Here is an 18449-nt window from a genome sequence, read left to right as displayed (position 1 = left end):
TCTGACTCTAAACTCCTAAGAAAGATTTTAAAGGTATGTTTCTCATAAAATAAATGTTTTTTTTCTTTCATGAAGGTGAGTTGCCTTTCCTTGGAGGAAAATGTGGACAGTGATCCATGTAAATTTGCACTAACATCAAGAACGGGCGATGTCACAGAGACCTTTATTTTGCATTCTGCCAGTCCGGGAGTCCGTCAGTTATGGATCCATGAAATTAACCAAATTTTGGAAAACCAGCGCAACTTTTTAAATGGTAAATTATTTTCTTTTACTGAAAGTTCATAACTGGATTACTTTTCTCTCATCTCATCATTCTTGGCTTTGAAATGTTTTGCAAGTTGCCTTTTTCCTGAGCTAATACAGAACAGTTGGGGGATATGTGCCGCATTTCTGCTTCAGAACAGATGCTTGCATTTATTATAAGAGTGGTAGTCTGAATTTACATGGTGTTCTCGTGGTGAAATTTTCCAAATGTTTTGTAGGAGTGAATCAAGATAGGTGCCATCCGTTGAGAGCTTGTGTACCCCTTTTAAGCAACTGCAAGCCTTTAAAGGCTAAACCCAAGTGGAATTGTAAGCATCTATTCAGAATGTGTTTTGCTTCTGTTGTTTTGGTGGCCATTGTTGTCGCATCTTACTGTGGCAACAACATTCAGATTCTGCAGGAGAAAAGTAGAAGGTGGTGTTGTCTGCTGTGACACTAGAAGGTTCTTGCTCTGTTTTTATATCTGTTGGTTATTGTAAACAGTTGTAATGAGCAACAACAAGCAGAGAATTTGGAGTCAGACCTGTTTTTTCCCAACTTGGCTGCTAACTGACAGTGTGATCCTAGAGGAAAATATTTCTTCTTAGCTTCAGACTTTTAATCTTTAGTATAGGTAGATACAGCTGATCATGAAGGTTAGATACAGAAAAGTGGCTTGAAGTCTGTGGCATCTTTCCACTGCTAAGGAAATTTATTTGAACAGCACTCCCCTTTTTGCCAGTAGACATGTCTATTTTAAACTGTTCCTGTTCCCTTTCCTGCCCCCTTTCCCCTGACTGCCTCCCCCTCGCCCCCACTGCAGCCTTGACGTCCCCGATCGAGTACCAGAGGAACCACAGCAGTGGTGGAGGCGGCGGCGGGAGCAGCAGTGGTAACAGCGGCGGCCCCAGCAGCTGTAGTGGCATCCCCAGCTCCAGCCGTAGCCGGCCATCCCGGATCCCCCAGCCTGTCAGACACCATTCCCCAGTCCTGGTCTCCTCTGCAGCCTCGGCCCAAGCAGAGGCAGACAAGATGTCAGGTATGTCCATTCACAATCACTCCCTGCCACACTACAACACCTCCTTAGAAACTGGCCTGAGCCAGCCAGACAGGCACACTCCCAGTGCAGAGCTGGATGGTCCTCAGAGAGAAGCTGAACAGATTCCCAAGATGAAAGTTATTGAAAGTCCCAGGAAGACACCAGGAAACATTTCTGGCTCAGCTGATGGAGCCCAGAAAGACTCACGTGGAATCTCAGAGGACAGTCGAACAAGAAACAGCATAGGATCACTGACGCTTGGGAAGCCAAGGCCAGGAGCCATCTCTCCAATGAACTCTCCTCTATCCACGACTTTCCCTTCTCCTTTTGGCAAGGAAACCTTTCCACCCAGCAGCCCCCTGCAGAAGGGCTCCTTTTGGAGCTCCATCCCAGCATCCCCAGCCAGCCGCCCTGGCTCCTTCACTTTCCCTGGGGACAATGACTCCCTCCAGCGGCAGGTCCACCGCCACTCTTCACACAGCAAGGACACAGACCGCATGAGCACATGCTCCTCGACCAGCGAGCAGTCAGTTCACTCCACCCAGAGTAATGGGGTAAGAGCGGAGCACCTCTGTCCTGCGAGCTCTTCTAAAACCTTCCACGCTCCCTTTCTGTGCGTTGCCATCATTCTCCATACTAACTTCTGGCTCTCCGGTGCTGTACTGCTCTGAAATAATCAACTGTTCCAGTATCTTCTGCGCATTAAAAAACCCAGAGTGTCTGCCTGTGTGTATGTATACATGCAAACACGGCTATGTATACAGACACAAAAGCAACTGCTAACATTAGATGCAATTTCTGCCTCTGCTGAAAACGTAGATCACTAGGCTGATACCTACTAACTTGCTGTCCTTGCTTTTTTTGGTCTCTAATTTGAAGGCGCATAATTAACATGCTGAAGCGTGGCAGCCAGAGCACCTTGGGGTATGCATTGCAACAGCACTTATATCTGAATTCAAGATTTTGGCAGATTGCCTTGGGGCTTTTTTCCCTTTCACCCACAAATTTGCCACCATTGTCCTGTTGAGTTTTAACTTCGTGGAGACATCTACATTCCCTGGGCTGCTTGATTTTTATTTTTTTATTAATTTATTTTTTCCCCCTCTCCTTTCAGCCTTAGTTGTTGTACAGCAATCTCTTTTTAAATCCTGTGTTTGATCAAGGAAGCTTTCTCCAATCCACTCAAAACAGGCCAACAAAACCTAGTGAGAATAATCCTGCTTCTACTACAACCCAAACAATTACCTGCTCCACTTTTCTTTTCTCCTTTGTAAGAAGAACTGGTTTCGGGTTTCTGGAGATTCAACCTCTTAGTGTGCGCTTGTTGTGTTTGTGCAGAAATCGGGGGTATCAACAGAATCTACGTTATCTCTAATAATGTCCACCAGGAAAGCAACACAGCAATCACAGGGGCATGTGCAAATATAAAGCAAAAATGTTGAGGCACTTGCCATGGACATGGTAGGCAGGTTATGGTGCCTTTCTTTTTAAACTCACATTTGATTTTTCTCTCACTAAGCATTGTGTTCATGAATGTTTGTTTTTCCACTCTCTTACAAATGGTATGCAATACCAGTTTTGCAAATCACCTAACTTGCTGGACCTTTTTTAAATGCATGTGTTTCTTTATAGAACTGTTTAACACACAAAGCTTTCGTGACTTCTTAGTTCTTACACTTACTTTTATAATAGCTTCAGAAGAAAAAAAATTACGCTTTGCATGTTTTGTATTTTTATCCTGATCTTCCTTCAGCTTTTTATTTGGTTTAGCTCTGTCTTGTGTTTATCTTCAGTCTAGCAAAATGTGATGCGATGTTACGTGATGTGTTGTGATGCAATGCAATATCTGGGGTGATTTGAGTATTTTGCCATTACTGTATAGTATGTGAATCAAGACGGAGGTACTTGTATAATACTAATTCAGGTTGTTCTATTAAAAAAGGAGAAAGGGAAAGATGGGATGGCACTGAGATTTCAAAACATTTGGATTTTAATACTATCTCAGCAAAGACACCATTGCTTGTTTTTATCTCACTCTACAACGTAATATTGGAATGCATGCCTTCTGCTTCACAACTACATATTCACAGCTATATAACTCTTCTAGTTTGGTAATTGAGATGGGCTGTAAGTCCTCATTTATAACCTCATTTCTAGACCAATTAGCAGGATTTCACTTCACATTGAACAAGCTGGAGAAAATGGGTTGTGAAGGTTTATTTTAATTTAACCATTGGTATATGTATATTCACATGCACATATGGCTATGGCTGATTACTTAAAGAAAAATTACTTCTAAGAAGAAAAAGGAGTAAGTTTTGCTAGTTGAGGAATATGGAAGGAATTTTTTATATTTTGTTCGTAGATCCTCCTCTAATCCCATAGTTGGGGTCAGTGATGACCAGAAGTACTTTCAGTAAGAAAACATTAACTGTGCAAGAATAATTACTTCCTTGGAAGGCAAAAGGAAAGGCTATCTTTCCGTGGTGAGAATGAATTCTGGTATAAACACATTCTCAAGAACATTTGTCACTTTGTAGTTACCAGACAGTTGTTTATTTAACAGATTTAACTGTCCCTGTTGAACATAAGAAATATTCAGAGTTTATTATGATCCTTCAAGACTTAAATGTCAGAAGGAAATGTTATGTTATAGAAAGGTCAGTCTTGCAGTTACACAAATTCTTCCGCATGCTAAGAAACAGTATGTTCAGGAGTAATGTGTGGAGCAAGGTTTGAGGCTTAGTTTGATGTTGCAACTTCCCTTCATCTTTCCCTGTAAGTCTTAACAGGAGAAGTCAACAAAAGCTTCTTTTTCTGAGTAGCGTTGGTTTTCATCTAGGTAAAAGAATGTAGCAAGTTGTCATCCTAATTTAAGTAATGACTGAAAATGAGACTTAATTTGTTTGGTTCGGCTGTTCCCAGTTTGCCTGAATCATGGAAAGGACTTGCTAATACAAAAGGCCATGAAGGCCATCCACTAAACTAGAAAAAATGAGTTCTCCCAGTGGAAATACTGCATCTGAAGTTAATGTAAATATCCTTTAGTAGAGTTACAATCCACAATGAGACCTTTCTCACTGAGGTAGCATATGCTTCATCAGTCCAATATGGCAAAAAGATGATTTGAGTCACTCAGCTGCCTATAACAGTCCAGCTCAAATAAAATGTACAGAGTCACTGGCACTCCAAGCATCAGGTGTTAAACATGCTATGAATGAGTAATCTGAGACTGTTCCTTTCCAAATGTCTTGGTCTCTCAGCCAGAGTCCTCAGGGAGCCACAGGCACAGAGAGACGGAGTGACTTGTTCAAGGCCTTTAGCAGATTGCAAGAGAACGCAGTGTTCAGGGCTCCCAGTGCACCATGCTGTCAGCTGACCCCCCGGCATCTCCTCAATATTTGAGAGATATTTGACAGTTTTGAGGAAAAAAATGATGCTGTTTTAATCCTAAGTGCCAAGCTTTCCACTGGCTGCTGGCACATGAGTAGTACTAGTGTGGTTATGCTCTATATGTAGTAGGAACCTGGGTACTCATTTCCTTCTTCAGCTCAGCTTCTACTGAGCCATAGTGAGCCCTCACTGGTACTGAGTGACCTGAAACAGTTTGAAGTAAGGACAGAGACAAAAGACAGGCACACACACACACAGCCCTCATGCCACATCATTAATAGGCCATTCACCTTGGTTTTAACTTGTTTCAAGAAAGAAATAATTACTGAGGGAGTAGGTTGTGTAATCTGAAGATAGTTTTCACACTTCCATTTACTAAACTTCATATAAGGAATACATGCAAATGGACAAAATAAGTCTTAGTTTTAAAAAATAATAATTTCCAGTAGATTCATGGTCAGGAGAAGGCTTTTTGTTCTGAAAGTGATATGATTTTGAATGTACACCTTCTCAGCCATAATTAGCTTTCCACAAATGCTTGCTGGGGAAATGAACAAAATCATGAACAGTTGTTGAAAGTATATGATAAACAGGTAACAACGCTCAGCTATCATAGTTACTAATCAATTAGAAGGGATTCTTATAGTTTAGTGGGTCTATTTTGACCATCAAATTAATAATTTCTTATTTCAGTAATTTACTTCATCCTCTGCATTTAAAGGAATAAATGTGGTCATACAGATTCAACCAGAGATAAGTCTCGTGGTTTTGAGAGATGCTGTCAAAACCCTGTTTTGTTCTTTTGTACCTTGTCATGTTTTGTGTGCAGAAGGCTGGTGCCTGAGGTCTGACATATAGTGCTAGGAAAGACTACATGTATTATTCATTGTTGGAATTTCCAGTGATTATGAGCTAATGACTGTGATTTTGAAACTGAACTTACAACACCGTGTAAGTTCAGTAACTTAAAACTGTCTTACATGCTTGTACTGTAGTTTTGATGCCTGATAAATATGCAAGGTTCAGTGTCTGAGCTTTGAAAGGAGGACGAGTTGAGATTTATGTATAAACTGACTCTTAGTTAAAGGAAATGATATTGTGTAACTACTGGGAATAAACTTGTGCAGCAGCAGTACATGAAAATGTTCAAATAGCAGACTAATGCACAAGATAAACAGACACAGTCAGCTCTAAAAGAGGAAAACACTGCACTTTTCTTTGACTACAGTTTAAACAGAGTGGATTAGGTAGGTAATGTAGCAGGCCAAGAACAGCTTGTCTTCTTCATGAGTTTTAAACTTGATTCTCTTTTTTCCCCCCTGCTCTCTCTGCTTCTGATTGATGCTTGCAGAGTGAAAGTAGCAGCAGTAGCAATATCTCCACCATGCTGGTGACACACGATTACACGGCAGTGAAGGAGGATGAGATAAATGTCTACCAAGGAGAGGTCGTGCAGATTCTAGCCAGCAACCAACAGAACATGTTTTTGGTGTTCAGAGCCGCCACTGATCAGTGCCCCGCAGCCGAGGGCTGGATTCCCGGCTATGTCTTGGGGCATACCAGTGCAATCATCATTGACAACCCTGATGGAACCATCAAGTGAGTGCCTGGGTGGGTGTAGAAGGGGAGGAAGGGAAAACTTCCAATGTAGAGAAGGCTTTGAACCTTTAAGGCCAAAAGTTGATGTGATCATTGAGAAATAAATTAACAACAAGCAGAATGAGTACTTGAGAGGTCCCTTAGCAAACTTCAAAATACAAGCTAGTAAGAAAGATCCCAGAAGCACATACTCTTTATTAAAAAGTTGCAATAGCCCAATCTTCTGGGAAGAGAATGTGTGATCTAAGAGCAGCAATAATTGGTTTTAACTTGTTTATTTAATAGAATGAGCCACCAGTCTAGACACCTCTGTCAAGGAAAACAGGGAGTGTTTGTTCAAGTGAAACAAGATTTGGAGGGTTCCAAAAAGCCACAAACTTCTTGAAAATGGCTGTATGCTAGGAGCAACTCTCTTATATCTGCAATGGAAGAAATTGTATCAAAGTTCAAAGTGTGAATTTTGTGTAAAGCTTTAGTCAGGCTGTATTTGGTATGGGTTTCATACTGGTTGTTGCTCAGTTTGATTGACATTTGCATTTTCATATAGCAAGTTTACCATTGGAGCAGTGACTTCAAGGAATATTGAACTCCAGACTACATTACTAGCTTGCTCACAGATTTAGCCAAGGGTGACATCTCTTATGGAATACTTAATGTATTTCATTTTACTGTACTGTAATACATAGAAATAACATTTTTACATACTTTTCCAATGACACATGAAATTAGACAGTATAGGACATAGCAGGGAGTTGAAAAGAATTGATGAGAGTTTCACGTTCTGTGTTCAGGAAGTCAACGTCTTGGCACACAGCACTCCGATTAAGGAAGAAATCTGAGAAAAAAGATAAAGACGGCAAAAGGGAAGGCAAGCTAGAAAATGGTTATCGCAAATCCCGAGAAGGACTTGCCAACAAGGTTTCTGTAAAAGTAAGTGTTCAAAGATGTAGTTTCCAAAAGAAGTTGGGTTGGGATTTCTTTAAAAGCAGCCTCTGTCAGAACTTCACAGGAAGGAATCAAAGGCAGCAGTGGCTTTAATGGACAGTCTTTGCCAAATCTGAAAACAGAAGGTTATAACCTTTGAACCTGCAAGCATCATACAACAAAAAGATACTGCAAAAAGAATAGAGTGGTGCAGAAATTGTGGTATTCAGATGTTTCTTGGATTTCGTGGGTACAGCTAACTTTGATCCATCTCTGTGCTTGGTTTTCTACCATTCTTTAAGTTATTATAAGATTATCAGGACATTAATTCTTTAATTTCTCCTTTCCAGCTTCTCAACCCCAATTACATTTATGATGGTAAGTTGCTTTAATTTTTAAAAGTTTCAGTCAATATAATTTGATAAAAACATTATTTGCTTGATATGAATTATGTCAGGAACTGGGTGCTTTCTACAAAAATACACATAGCCTCTTTTTAGATGAGCTACAATGAATGTCATTGTATTTATTTTTTAAGATGCAAGGACCCTTTTTAGTTCACAAGTCCAAAACAACATAAAACACAAGGACCATATGATTGTTCTGTATGGAAGTGGGGCCTTGCTGAATTTGAAAAGGTACAAGGCTAGGAGTAGGAGCTTCTTCTTTTTTAGTCTTGCTCCCTAGGGAACATTCAGGACCTCTCCAGTGTAGAGGCTGATCAGGACAAACACAGTGGCACTTTGGGGTCAGAGCCAAACTGGGGATTTAGCTTAATTCACAGAAACAAACTTCTTCAGTTTTGCCTGTGGAAAAGGGAAAGCATTACAGTGCCTTAGTGGATGAAGTGTTTTGTGTTCGCTTTTGCAAATTTGGCTGGATATAAAGATAGCCTAGCTGAGCACATCCTTAAATACTTTTCACTGTAGACTTTCCTCAGCTTGCCATAAACTGGGTGCTTGGTTCACCATGGTAGGCTTCGGGGTTATCTGTAGCACAGCAGTAGTGTTGTGTCCAAGTTCATGTGGAGAAAAATGCGCTAGCTCTGCAGAGCCTCAGCAAGGGGCCTAACCATGGATGTGCTCCAAGGGTAGAGGGATATACACACCTTGGGAACGTAAAGTACTACTTTGTCTAACGGAAAAGAGTGCAAGGAATAGAAATTAAATGTATTTGCTTCTGTTGACCTAATGCCATTAATTTTATTTTTCCAGTTCCCCCAGAGTTTATAGTTCCATTGAGTGAGGTAACATGTGAGACAGGAGAGACCATCGTGCTTAGGTGTAAAGTCTGTGGTCGCCCCAAGGCGTCAGTTACTTGGAAGGGTCCTGATCATAATACACTGAGCAATGACGGTCATCACAGCATTTCGTACAGGTAATTTGTGTCATGTTCAACAGAAACTGCTGAAACTGTTAGATTTTTAATTTGCACCCCTGGTACCAGACAGCACTGGGCTTTGAGGCATGAGGATAGGGTTGCTCTCACACAGAAAGACTTCACAGCTGAGATTTTCCAGGAATGTTATATAACTTCTGTGTATGGCTAGGCTAACAATATTACACAATTGATTTTTAAAATCAAAATAAAATTAATCTGCTATTTCTGATTAGCTATTGCAGAAGCCATTGTGGTTCTGTCACACCGACCTGGTCCTTGAAACAGCCCAGTATGTTGTGACATGCCAGTACTGTGACAGATCCTGCCAGTCCCTTATTTACATTGGTGGCTTTCAGATCACACTACAGTGTTTTGCAAAGAAGCCCCTGCTTACTGCTGATCTGGCAACATCCCTCTTCATTGTTGAAGTGTGGATATTAACAATTTTGTCTGGGTTTAGCTTTGCTATGACAGAACATAACAGAACAACTGGTAACTCAAACACCTGATTAATAGGAGAAACTGTGTTGTTTTGGAATGGGAAGCTGCACTGAAAAAAAAATTTTTTTTTTTTCCTGGAAAAGCATCTTTTATATACAGAAAATATAGTTTAATGAGTAATTAAACTAACAGTGTGAGGAAATGCCATATTTATGAATTATACTCTTAATTCAGAATGAAGGGCTCTTTTGTGAAAACTTGACGGCATGTTATACTGTTCTTTACTTCCTGCTGCTCCTGCTTTTTCTTTTCATTGGGTTTTGCGTTTGTTTTTAATGGGGAGACAAAGGCAGTGTGGCAGCTTTAGTACTGCATCCAGAGCTGTTGTGAGATGTGTAAGAGTTAAATTTGCTACATTTACTCATTACTGTTACAGAATTATATCCAGTAAATCATGTTAGCTGTGGCTGACACATTTTTAGAAATAATCCTGAAATGTTCTTTGAGCTGGGGAAGGGTGTCATCTTCCTATGTTCCTAAAATTTACCTTCTTTATTCCCCCTGGAATTGTGTGGTGAAGACCATTGCAAATAGTTTTTGATTCAGTCAGTAAAATGATTCGTAGTAACTGAGATGAATCCAAAGGAAAGCAGTAAGTATGATAGAAGATCTTGAAAACATGCATTATCATGAAAAAACAGCACAATATTAGGGTTGGTTTGAGCCTAGCAGTGAAAAGTGTAGGGAGGACTTGCCAAGTATCCACATTTGTAAGAGACTGTTGCAAATTAAATTATCTGCTGTTCATGTCCATAGCAGATAGTCAAAAGAGTACTAGAAATTTATTGCACAGAGGAAGATTTCAGCAGACATTTAAAGACAAACCATCAAACAAAAAGGGTGGTTGAACAGTGAGAAAGATTAAGAAAGAGCCTGCAGAGCCTTTCTGTTCTGGTCTTACATAGCTTTATGCTGTTGCTGCCCTGGAGCAGAGAGTAAACCTAAGTCCTTTTCAGTTTCCTCCCATCCTCATTCTCCTAAATTCTGAGGTCTCCAGAGTTGTGGTGAAGTGTGCCTTTTATGTTGAAGGGCAAGCCCTCTCTTACAAGGGGTGAATGCTCTGAAAGCACAGATGATTGATCAGAGGACACTTACTGGGAGTCACAGATGGAAACGAACCTTTCAGAAGGAACAGTGATGGATGTTTGTCTCTATATGGCTTCCGAAAACTTGAAATAGGTAAAGGAAGCAGGAAGAAACAGGGGAAGCACTTGATTTTTCCAGCACGGTGGAGCCTGGGACATGGTGAGAGAGAGTGTCAGTCGGGATGTTTTTCTAGCAGACATTCCAAGATACTGGGTGGACACAGAGTGCTCAGGTTCTGGTGGACGCTTCTGATCCAGCAGAGCAGGGTTAGTAATGTTCATCCAGAGAGATAAGGGCTGGAGAACAAGAAGTCCAAACAATATCCACCTAACTGTATCTGATTTTACAGTAACTGTGAAGTTACTGGGAAGTTAATGGCTGCTGTTGTGTTTCCCAGTGACTTGGGAGAGGCGTCGCTGAAAATCGTCGGCGTCACTGCGGAAGACGATGGTATCTACACGTGTATAGCTGCAAACGACATGGGTTCAGTTTCATCCTCCGCCAGTCTACGAGTTTTAGGTAGGCCTGTCTCTGCCTTCTTCTAAAGCCTAGTTACAGTCAAAGTGTCTGGTACCCGTAGAACAGTGAAAAGAAAAGCTCAGCTCTTGGGCACCCCTTTGTTAAAGGAGTATCATAACCTTTTTACCTGTAATATATTGCCTGTTTCAGCAGGAATAGATGCAGTTTTAGGATGTAACTGATTAGAGGTTCATAAATATATTCCACACTACTGTCAACATGTGTATGATTTTGTGGCATTTTATACTATACTTTGCCAGTACTAGTTCAAACACGCTGATAAAATCATATTTTATCATCAGCATTCTTAGTTTAGTCTCAATGAATGTTCCTATGCTAACATAATTTCTAAAATGTACAGATAAGAAAAAAGCAGCATTACTTCGTAATTTATTTTTATCCTTTGCTTGGAATGTGAAGCCACAGTGTTTAGGAGAACATACAACTAGTTCTTGTCTTTGCATCATTGATCTATAGTTAAATTATTTCAGTACCTGAAGCAAGGCAACCTGAATGTTTGTGAGGGAATGAAAAGGAAACGTGCAAAGATGAAAAAATGCCTGTGTTCTGGGGGCAGACAGCAAAGGGGAAAAAAGATTTTTGCTTGATGCGTTTGATGACATAGTGATAAGTTTTGGTGTGTGTTTGTATGTTCACTTATTCTTCTCCTAAATGTTCATAATTCTCCATTTTTAGAAATAGGGAAAATAGCAGGATTACAGGTTTTCTTACAAGGCAGTTTATAATGTCTGGGTCCTTTAGTGCATTGTGAGGCCCATATATTTTTCCATCAGTGAGAATTAATTCATAGATTTTAGCACAATGGCTCTGTCTCAAATTGACTCACATAAAAAACCCCGAGATACGAAGTGCTACTCTGTGTATGTCTGTCCCAGCTGATATGGGGACTTACACAGGTGTCCCAACCCTCTTCAAAATGTGGTCTTTCTTCCCTTTTTTTCTAAGAGCTTTGCTGTTTTCCTGGAATTTTAAACCAGACTGTGAAAGATGTGTCTCTTCCAAATCTCAGCTGAAATTTTTGGGGGTTTATATTCAGTGGTGCCACTTTGAGCTCTGCCTATTGGCAGCCACACTTGGTGCCTTACTGACAACATATTGAGGTGTTCATTATTTCAGGCACTTCTTGCTCACTGACCCAAGACAGACAGTAGCTAAGCCTTGGGATGAGTGTGTTGCAATATATAAAAGAGGCTGAAAATGAAATTTTGGTCTTTAAACTAGTGTTTTCCTGAAAAGTAAGAGTTGCTTTGTAACGTAGCTGCTACACTGCCTGGCCACTTTTTTTTCCACTGGTAGGTGTATTATTGATTATGAGATATAATGTAAGATGTCTTTTCTTTCTACTGTTTTCCTCAATTTGCCAAGATTGCTCATTCCTGTACAGAGAGTTCCCACTGTACCTGAATTGTTTCCACTACAGAATTTGTTCTGCTGCATTGGCTGGGCTCCTGTGGTGTATAATCCAGTTTGTCCTGCTGCCACCCTATGTGTCATACTGGGATTTACAGGAGGGGGTGATTCCCCTCATAGCCACAGGATCTGAGTATATTAAATCTTGGACATACTGTCCTTCTCTTTGTTTGTTTGTTTCTTTGTTTGTTTAGGTCCTGGAAGTGATGGGATCATGGTAATCTGGAAAGACAATTTTGATTCCCACTATAGTGAAGTGGCTGAGCTTGGCAGGTGCGTTCTGTATGCTGATCTCTGAAGCTGTCTGTGTCAAAATATTGACTTCTCTTTCAAAAAATTAAATTCTCCTTGAAAAATACTTAATGTGTGAGCCTAAAAGGCCAGAATTTTGTTGGATTAAACAGAAGTTAGGAAGCAAAAATTTTGCCAGCACTAGGTGGCACTGCCTAAACAGAATGCAGTTAGGCTGAAGTGATATCATAGATTAAGGCATATTTTTTTTAGCATGCCTTACAGTGACCGAGACTGCTTCTGTAGTGAAGTTCTCCTAAACCATGTTATTTAGAGTATGAAAATTACAGACAGAAGGAGTCTGAAAATGGGCAAAATAAGTCATGTAGAATATACACTTGTCCAACTTAATGATGACCTTTGAAAGCTGGATATTACTCTGACAAGTTGTCTGCAAATGTGATATAACAGATCTCTGTCAAGTTTATACAGACACAGTTTGTAGTAGAGGCATGCACTGAAAATTCTCATGCCCAGAAACTTCTCTGTAGGGGTAGCTTATTGGAGATCTAAAATTAGATCTCTTGGAGTATATCTTTCGAAAGTATGTCCTGATTGCATCTCTCTGTTAATTCTTTCCTTTGTTGTGTTCCAGGGGCAGATTTTCTGTCGTTAAGAAGTGTGACCAGAAGGGAACCAAGCAAGCAGTAGCCACTAAGTTTGTGAATAAGAAGTTGATGAAGCGAGACCAGGTTACCCATGAACTTGGAGTCATGCAGAATCTCCAGCATCCCCAGCTCATTGGCCTTCTCGACACCTTTGAGACCTCCACCAACTACATACTAGTGTTAGAAATGTGTGTGGACTCTAAATTATCTGTAAAATGTGATATTTACAGGGGACTTTCTGGGGCATTTATAGTGGTTTATGAATAAGGAGCTCTAAGATTTCATAGAAATTTGAAAACACCTAAGTAAAATATTGCAGTTGTCTAATGCTGTTACTAAAATGTTGAATTTAACACTCAGAAGGGAACAAATAGAGACATTAAATTGATATGTGGATGATTATCTTAGTCTGAAGGTTCAACAGTCTTTTTGTATCAAATGGCTCCAAAAGTGAATTAGGAATGTTGTGTGATCTGGTAGCTTGATGTGAAATCTCCTCTTCATACCCTAGTCCTTTGTCTTGTAAGTGCTGCAGGCTCCAGTTATTGCTGTAGTCTGTAGCCTGGGGTTTTTTTCAGTTCTGATGCATGGATTAATCCAAGATGCAACCTTGTAATTCTAACAGGGCTGACCAGGGTCGCCTTCTAGACTATGTTGTGCGATGGGGAAACCTCACAGAAGGGAAGATCAGGCTCTACCTGGGAGAGATTCTGGAAGCTGTGCAGTATCTTCATAACTGCAGAATAGCACATTTGGACCTAAAGGTGAGGTGTTAATGGGTTTCTGGGCAGTATGCATCATTCCAGGTATAAAAATCTCCCTCTTTTAGAAAACTTGGAACTGGGAACACAGAACTTTGAAATGCTTTGAGAGACTCATGAAGGATATGGCTTGGGGCTCCGTCCCCAAATGCTTTAGATCACTCATAACCCATAGCCAGCAAAGCAGAAATTTTCGATTCCCTATGCTTTCTCCTTATAGCTCACTTGCCCTGTGTGGCCCTTTGTGTTGGAAGTAATTGGTGACAGGAAGTTTTGCTTGATTATTTATTCATTTATTCATTCATTTATTTACTTTCTGATAAACTTGGAGCAGAAATCAATTTCTTTCTCAAGAAGCATAGAGTTTATTGTGGAAGAGACTGCTTTTCCTCTTTTGCTGCAAAAATGTTTCTCATCTTTGCACTTTGAGGGCTGTGATATCCACATGAATGGTGCCTCCTTGGGCCTTTGTTATTACCTTTGAGTGTTACTTGAGCCGCAAGGGTTTGATGCATTCTAGTAAAAAAAACTGTGTGAGAAGGTCTTAATGGGAACATTAATTAAAAACTTAATCTTTACATTTTTTTTTACACCTGTATATGAATAATAAGGAATTTTAGCATTGACAAGTCATCTTTGCAGACAGGGTGTCTTTAACCAAATGGGGTCATAGTGAGAAAAAGCAAAAAGAGCCTGAGTCTCTTCCCTCCATGTACGTCTGTTTTCCAAGCAGAAGTTTTGTGTCTTCATACCATTAAATTTTTTCTAGTGTGCTATACAGAGTTCACCAGTACTTTTTCTGGTCACAGGGTACATACAGATGAACTAATTAAAAACTAGTTGTAGGTAAGTTGCTCTTACTTTGCAGAGATTACAGCTACAGCAGCAGTAGCTTCAGAAATAAAACTGTAGCAATAATTCCACTTTCAGCTCACCAATAATGGGGCAGTTCTCTTGAAGTCATGTGCATCCAACGGGATCTTCTGCTGTCATAGTCTCTTAACAGGGCTTGTCTTCCATCTGTATAGCTGCATTACATTAAAGAGTTGCCAAATAAAGCTGGATTTTGTTGAAAGTTTCATGCAAATACAAAGTCTTCCAGTCTTTAAATGCAAGGGTTTTGTTGTCTCTCTCATAAAACAAATGGAGCAGTACTTTTTTCACCCTCTAGTTGTAATTTCTGTTCCTGAAGCTAAAGTTTTGAAACCCAGTTCCTGTGAAGCTTTGCAAAGCTGATGTTGTGAATAACTGAAGAATTACATGGTAGAACTATATTTCCTGCAAAAAATATAGTGCCAGCAGCTAAAGCACATTCATTGCATGTTGTAGTAGGCAAGAACCCACCTGCTGGTTGGTCTGTGGAAGCCTTGGTAAAGCCTCAGAGCTTTGCAGAGATGGCCTTCAGCAGTAATGCCTGTAGTGTGCAGCTATTTATGTTCTAGAGCTGACCACACTGGCTGGGAAGCCAGTTGAGTTGGAGCATTAAATGTGGGTTAGACTGACTTGAAAAAAGACATTTTAACTTTTGCTTTTGTGTTTTCTAGCCTGAAAATATTTTGGTGGACCAGAGTTCCACTAGGCCAACAATAAAACTGGCTGACTTTGGAGACGCAGTCCAGCTCAATACCACGTATTATATCCACCAGTTACTTGGAAACCCAGAGTTTGCAGCTCCTGAAATTATTCTTGGAAATCCTGTTTCACTCACTTCAGATGTTTGGAGCATTGGAGTGCTCACTTATGTCCTTCTTAGTGGCGTCTCTCCTTTCCTGGATGAAAGTGTAGAGGAAACTTGCCTGAATATTTGCCGCTTGGACTTTAGTTTCCCAGATGACTACTTCAAAGGAGTTAGCCAGAAGGCCAGAGATTTCGTATGCTTCCTACTTCAGGATGACCCAGCTAAACGTCCCTCGGCTGCACTGGCCCTCCAGGAGCAATGGCTGCAGCTGGGGAATAGCAAAAGTTCTGACAGCATTGATATATCCAGACTGACTTCGTTCATTGAGCGGCGAAAACACCAGAATGATGTTCGACCCATCCGTAGCATTAAAAACTTCTTACAGAGCAGGCTCTTGCCAAGAGTTTGACCTTGCTTGAAGTTCTCTCTCATTCTCTTTCACCTGCCAATCAATCAGACTGGAGATGGACTCCTCCTGCCAATCAATCAGACTGGAGATAGACTCCTTCTGCCAATCAGCGGTTGACTTGAATTTTGAGGAAAGCAAACCCCAAGCCAACCAGCTGCTAGTGAATGTTCGTGTGCAAATGCATTCCGCAGGGACCCGCGCAGGGCGGCGCGGGGGACTGGAGATGCAGACTTCACGGGGGTGGAGGACAATAGCACTGTACTCTGCAAAAAGCAGTCACAAGCGATACAGTAACAGTATTTTATTCAGGTTTCTGCAAAAAAAAAAAATAGTTTTTTTAATAAACAAGAGTTGAATTTTGCAAGTGAACTTAGCTACCGTTTTCAAGATTTATTCAAGGAAGAAATGCCTATGTTTAAAGCACTGGTGTTAAACAAAAATCAGATCATGCCTGGAGAAGACTCACCAAAATGGCTGCCCATTGGTACAGCCTTCATTTGTAACATCTGGTTTTCACTTGGTCCTAGAGCTTTCCAGTTGCCTCGCCTGTATGTATCTCACGTAGCACTGCACTGAGATCAGACTCTGCTTTTAAGTGCATCCAACCTCAAAAGATTTTGCATACAAATAGAATGAATTGTTTTGCTCTGATAAAATGTAGGCCTTACTTGTATATAGACTGTTACCTGCCTTCGGTCTGAAATTTTTTTCCCCCTCCTCTGATCCTTTTTTCCCCCTCCTTCCTAAATGGTGGTATACCACTGTGCGGGTCTTCAGTTTGGGTCAGTACTCACTGTCCCCCTAGAAAAGAACTTTGGGTTGGTGCCCAGCTTGCTGACCCAATTGTCAAGCAGTATATACAGCAGGATGAAATACTGTAAATGCACTCATTTGGGATTTTGTTTTCTTTCATATCATGTGCAATGTTGTGGCTTTAACATTTTATGCAACTATTTATGAGGACCTCTGTTGTAACTGTAATAAATATATAGAAAAAGCACATACTTAGTATGGCGAGCTTTATGGTTTTGTTTGTGTGATTGGGGGTTCTGGGTGGGCAAGGGCGGGTGTGTTGTACCACACTGTTGTTATTAGTTTAAGATGAGGGTTAGCATAGAATTTAGTCGAGACTAGTCAGTTTTAAGGATTATTAAAAAAATTGAAGAGAGAGAGAGATTGGTATCCCAAATGTCAAACTGATTAAGAAGTAGGGTGACACTTTTTAAAATTTATTATTATATTTAAAATGCCAAAGTCTGACTTTCCCCAAATGAGTCTCAACACTTAACTACTTTTTAGAATTTTCAAATCTGTGTTTTTACTTCCTTCTGTGAAATGAACAAATTAATCTTGTGCTCTTTGGTGAAGAATACATTCAGAAAGTAGCAGTCAGATGAGGAGAATTGGACATGTAATGTAATTGTCTTAGTAACTGTTTTTAAGGTTGAAGTAATATTAGCGTGAGGTATTTAAAAAGACAGAGATGGTTTTCTGTGCATCACTGAGTTCATGTTGGTGTGTTGTCATCTATGTTTGTGTGAAATGCCAAGTTTAAGGAAACCAAGCCGACATCCCACAAGAGTTAGATATATGGGTCTTAAGCCATAACCTAGCTTGGGTTAGTTTTGAGCTTTGTGGCTTCCACTGTATCCTATTTATTCTTTTTGTTTGTTTGTTTTTGGTTTTTTGTAAAGTTGTACAGAAACTTTTTAAAAGAAAACAACTGACTTCGAAACTGGATGTGTATTCGTACCAACCTCATTTCATTATGTTTGTGTATTATTTTTCCTTTATTGTTTTAGTTAAATTTTTTGCTTTATTTTGCATGTATATTTCTTTGTACAGTGACCTTACATGTTTACACAGTATGACATGATGTAAATATTTTATTTTGCCATCAGTTATTTTGAAAAAAATTAAACATATTTGACATAATTGTCTGATCTCTTGCTTTGAGGAGTTTGACAGTTTAGGTTTGGCTATATTTTAATTGGGCTCTGTATTTTAAAAGGAAAAAGTATGTTACTTTATTGCCATGAAATTCATTTTAAATTGCAATGATGTATCTTTCCTTCATGCCTTACAAAATAATATTTGCCTTTGCTCTAAGTGTTGAGTGCTTTGTAGTGTCATGAATGCTTTTATATAAAACATGCGTAACTCTCTAACTGTGGAAATGTATTATGGTCTTTATTAGCTAGTAGATTTCGACCAGCAGAGTGTTCTACCAGATGTTCCCAGTTAAAGACCGAAGGATTATATTTCAAGTTAGTATTAAACTGTGGAACAGATTTCCCACAACTTTTAGGCATTCCAGATTCATTATGAAGAAAAGTTACTTTCAGGCATAAAGATTTGGGATTTGCAACTAAACACATAAAGCAGAAAAGTTTCTCATTGTGTATATTTGTCTTCCTCCCTTTTCTGCTATTCACAATTCAAAATGAAGTGAAAGGTCAGGGAACAATACAGAATGTTTGTTTGCTGCTGCATTGTATACAGAATTTTTTTTTTCCCTACTCTTTTCTGCTATTCCCTGTCAGGTGATGAAACAGTCCCTTTAACAGCTCACAGTTTACTTACTGGG

The 18449-nt window shown here is 39.9% G+C and overlaps 1 protein-coding gene across 3 annotated transcripts in view; it reads left to right on the top strand.

Moving 5' to 3' along the window:
• TRIO (trio Rho guanine nucleotide exchange factor) overlaps positions 1-17971 on the top strand; it is a 248797-nt gene extending 230826 nt beyond the window's left edge. Inside the window, exons 47-57 of one of the 3 annotated variants that reach the window (XM_042048799.1) lie at positions 76-253; positions 1067-1836; positions 6027-6274; positions 7066-7204; positions 7549-7576; positions 8413-8575; positions 10563-10684; positions 12310-12388; positions 13002-13202; positions 13640-13778; positions 15320-17971. In XM_042048799.1, the coding sequence (XP_041904733.1) occupies positions 76-253; positions 1067-1836; positions 6027-6274; positions 7066-7204; positions 7549-7576; positions 8413-8575; positions 10563-10684; positions 12310-12388; positions 13002-13202; positions 13640-13778; positions 15320-15862 (2610 nt within the window). In that variant the 3' untranslated portion in view covers positions 15863-17971. Of the gene's footprint in view, positions 1-75; positions 254-1066; positions 1837-6026; positions 6275-7065; positions 7205-7548; positions 7577-8412; positions 8576-10562; positions 10685-12309; positions 12389-13001; positions 13203-13639; positions 13779-15319 lie in introns of those variants that run through there. The other 2 variants (XM_042048801.1, XM_042048802.1) reach the window with 2 other exon arrangements.
• Positions 17972-18449: the final 478 nt, after the last annotated feature.

The sequence above is a fragment of the Corvus kubaryi genome, unplaced genomic scaffold (assembly GCF_017639235.1).
Source record: "Corvus kubaryi isolate FWS band 111438036 unplaced genomic scaffold, C.kubaryi_AGA036_p1.0 68, whole genome shotgun sequence".
NCBI lineage: Eukaryota > Metazoa > Chordata > Aves > Passeriformes > Corvidae > Corvus > Corvus kubaryi.
This window is presented reverse-complemented; position numbering and strand designations above follow the sequence as displayed.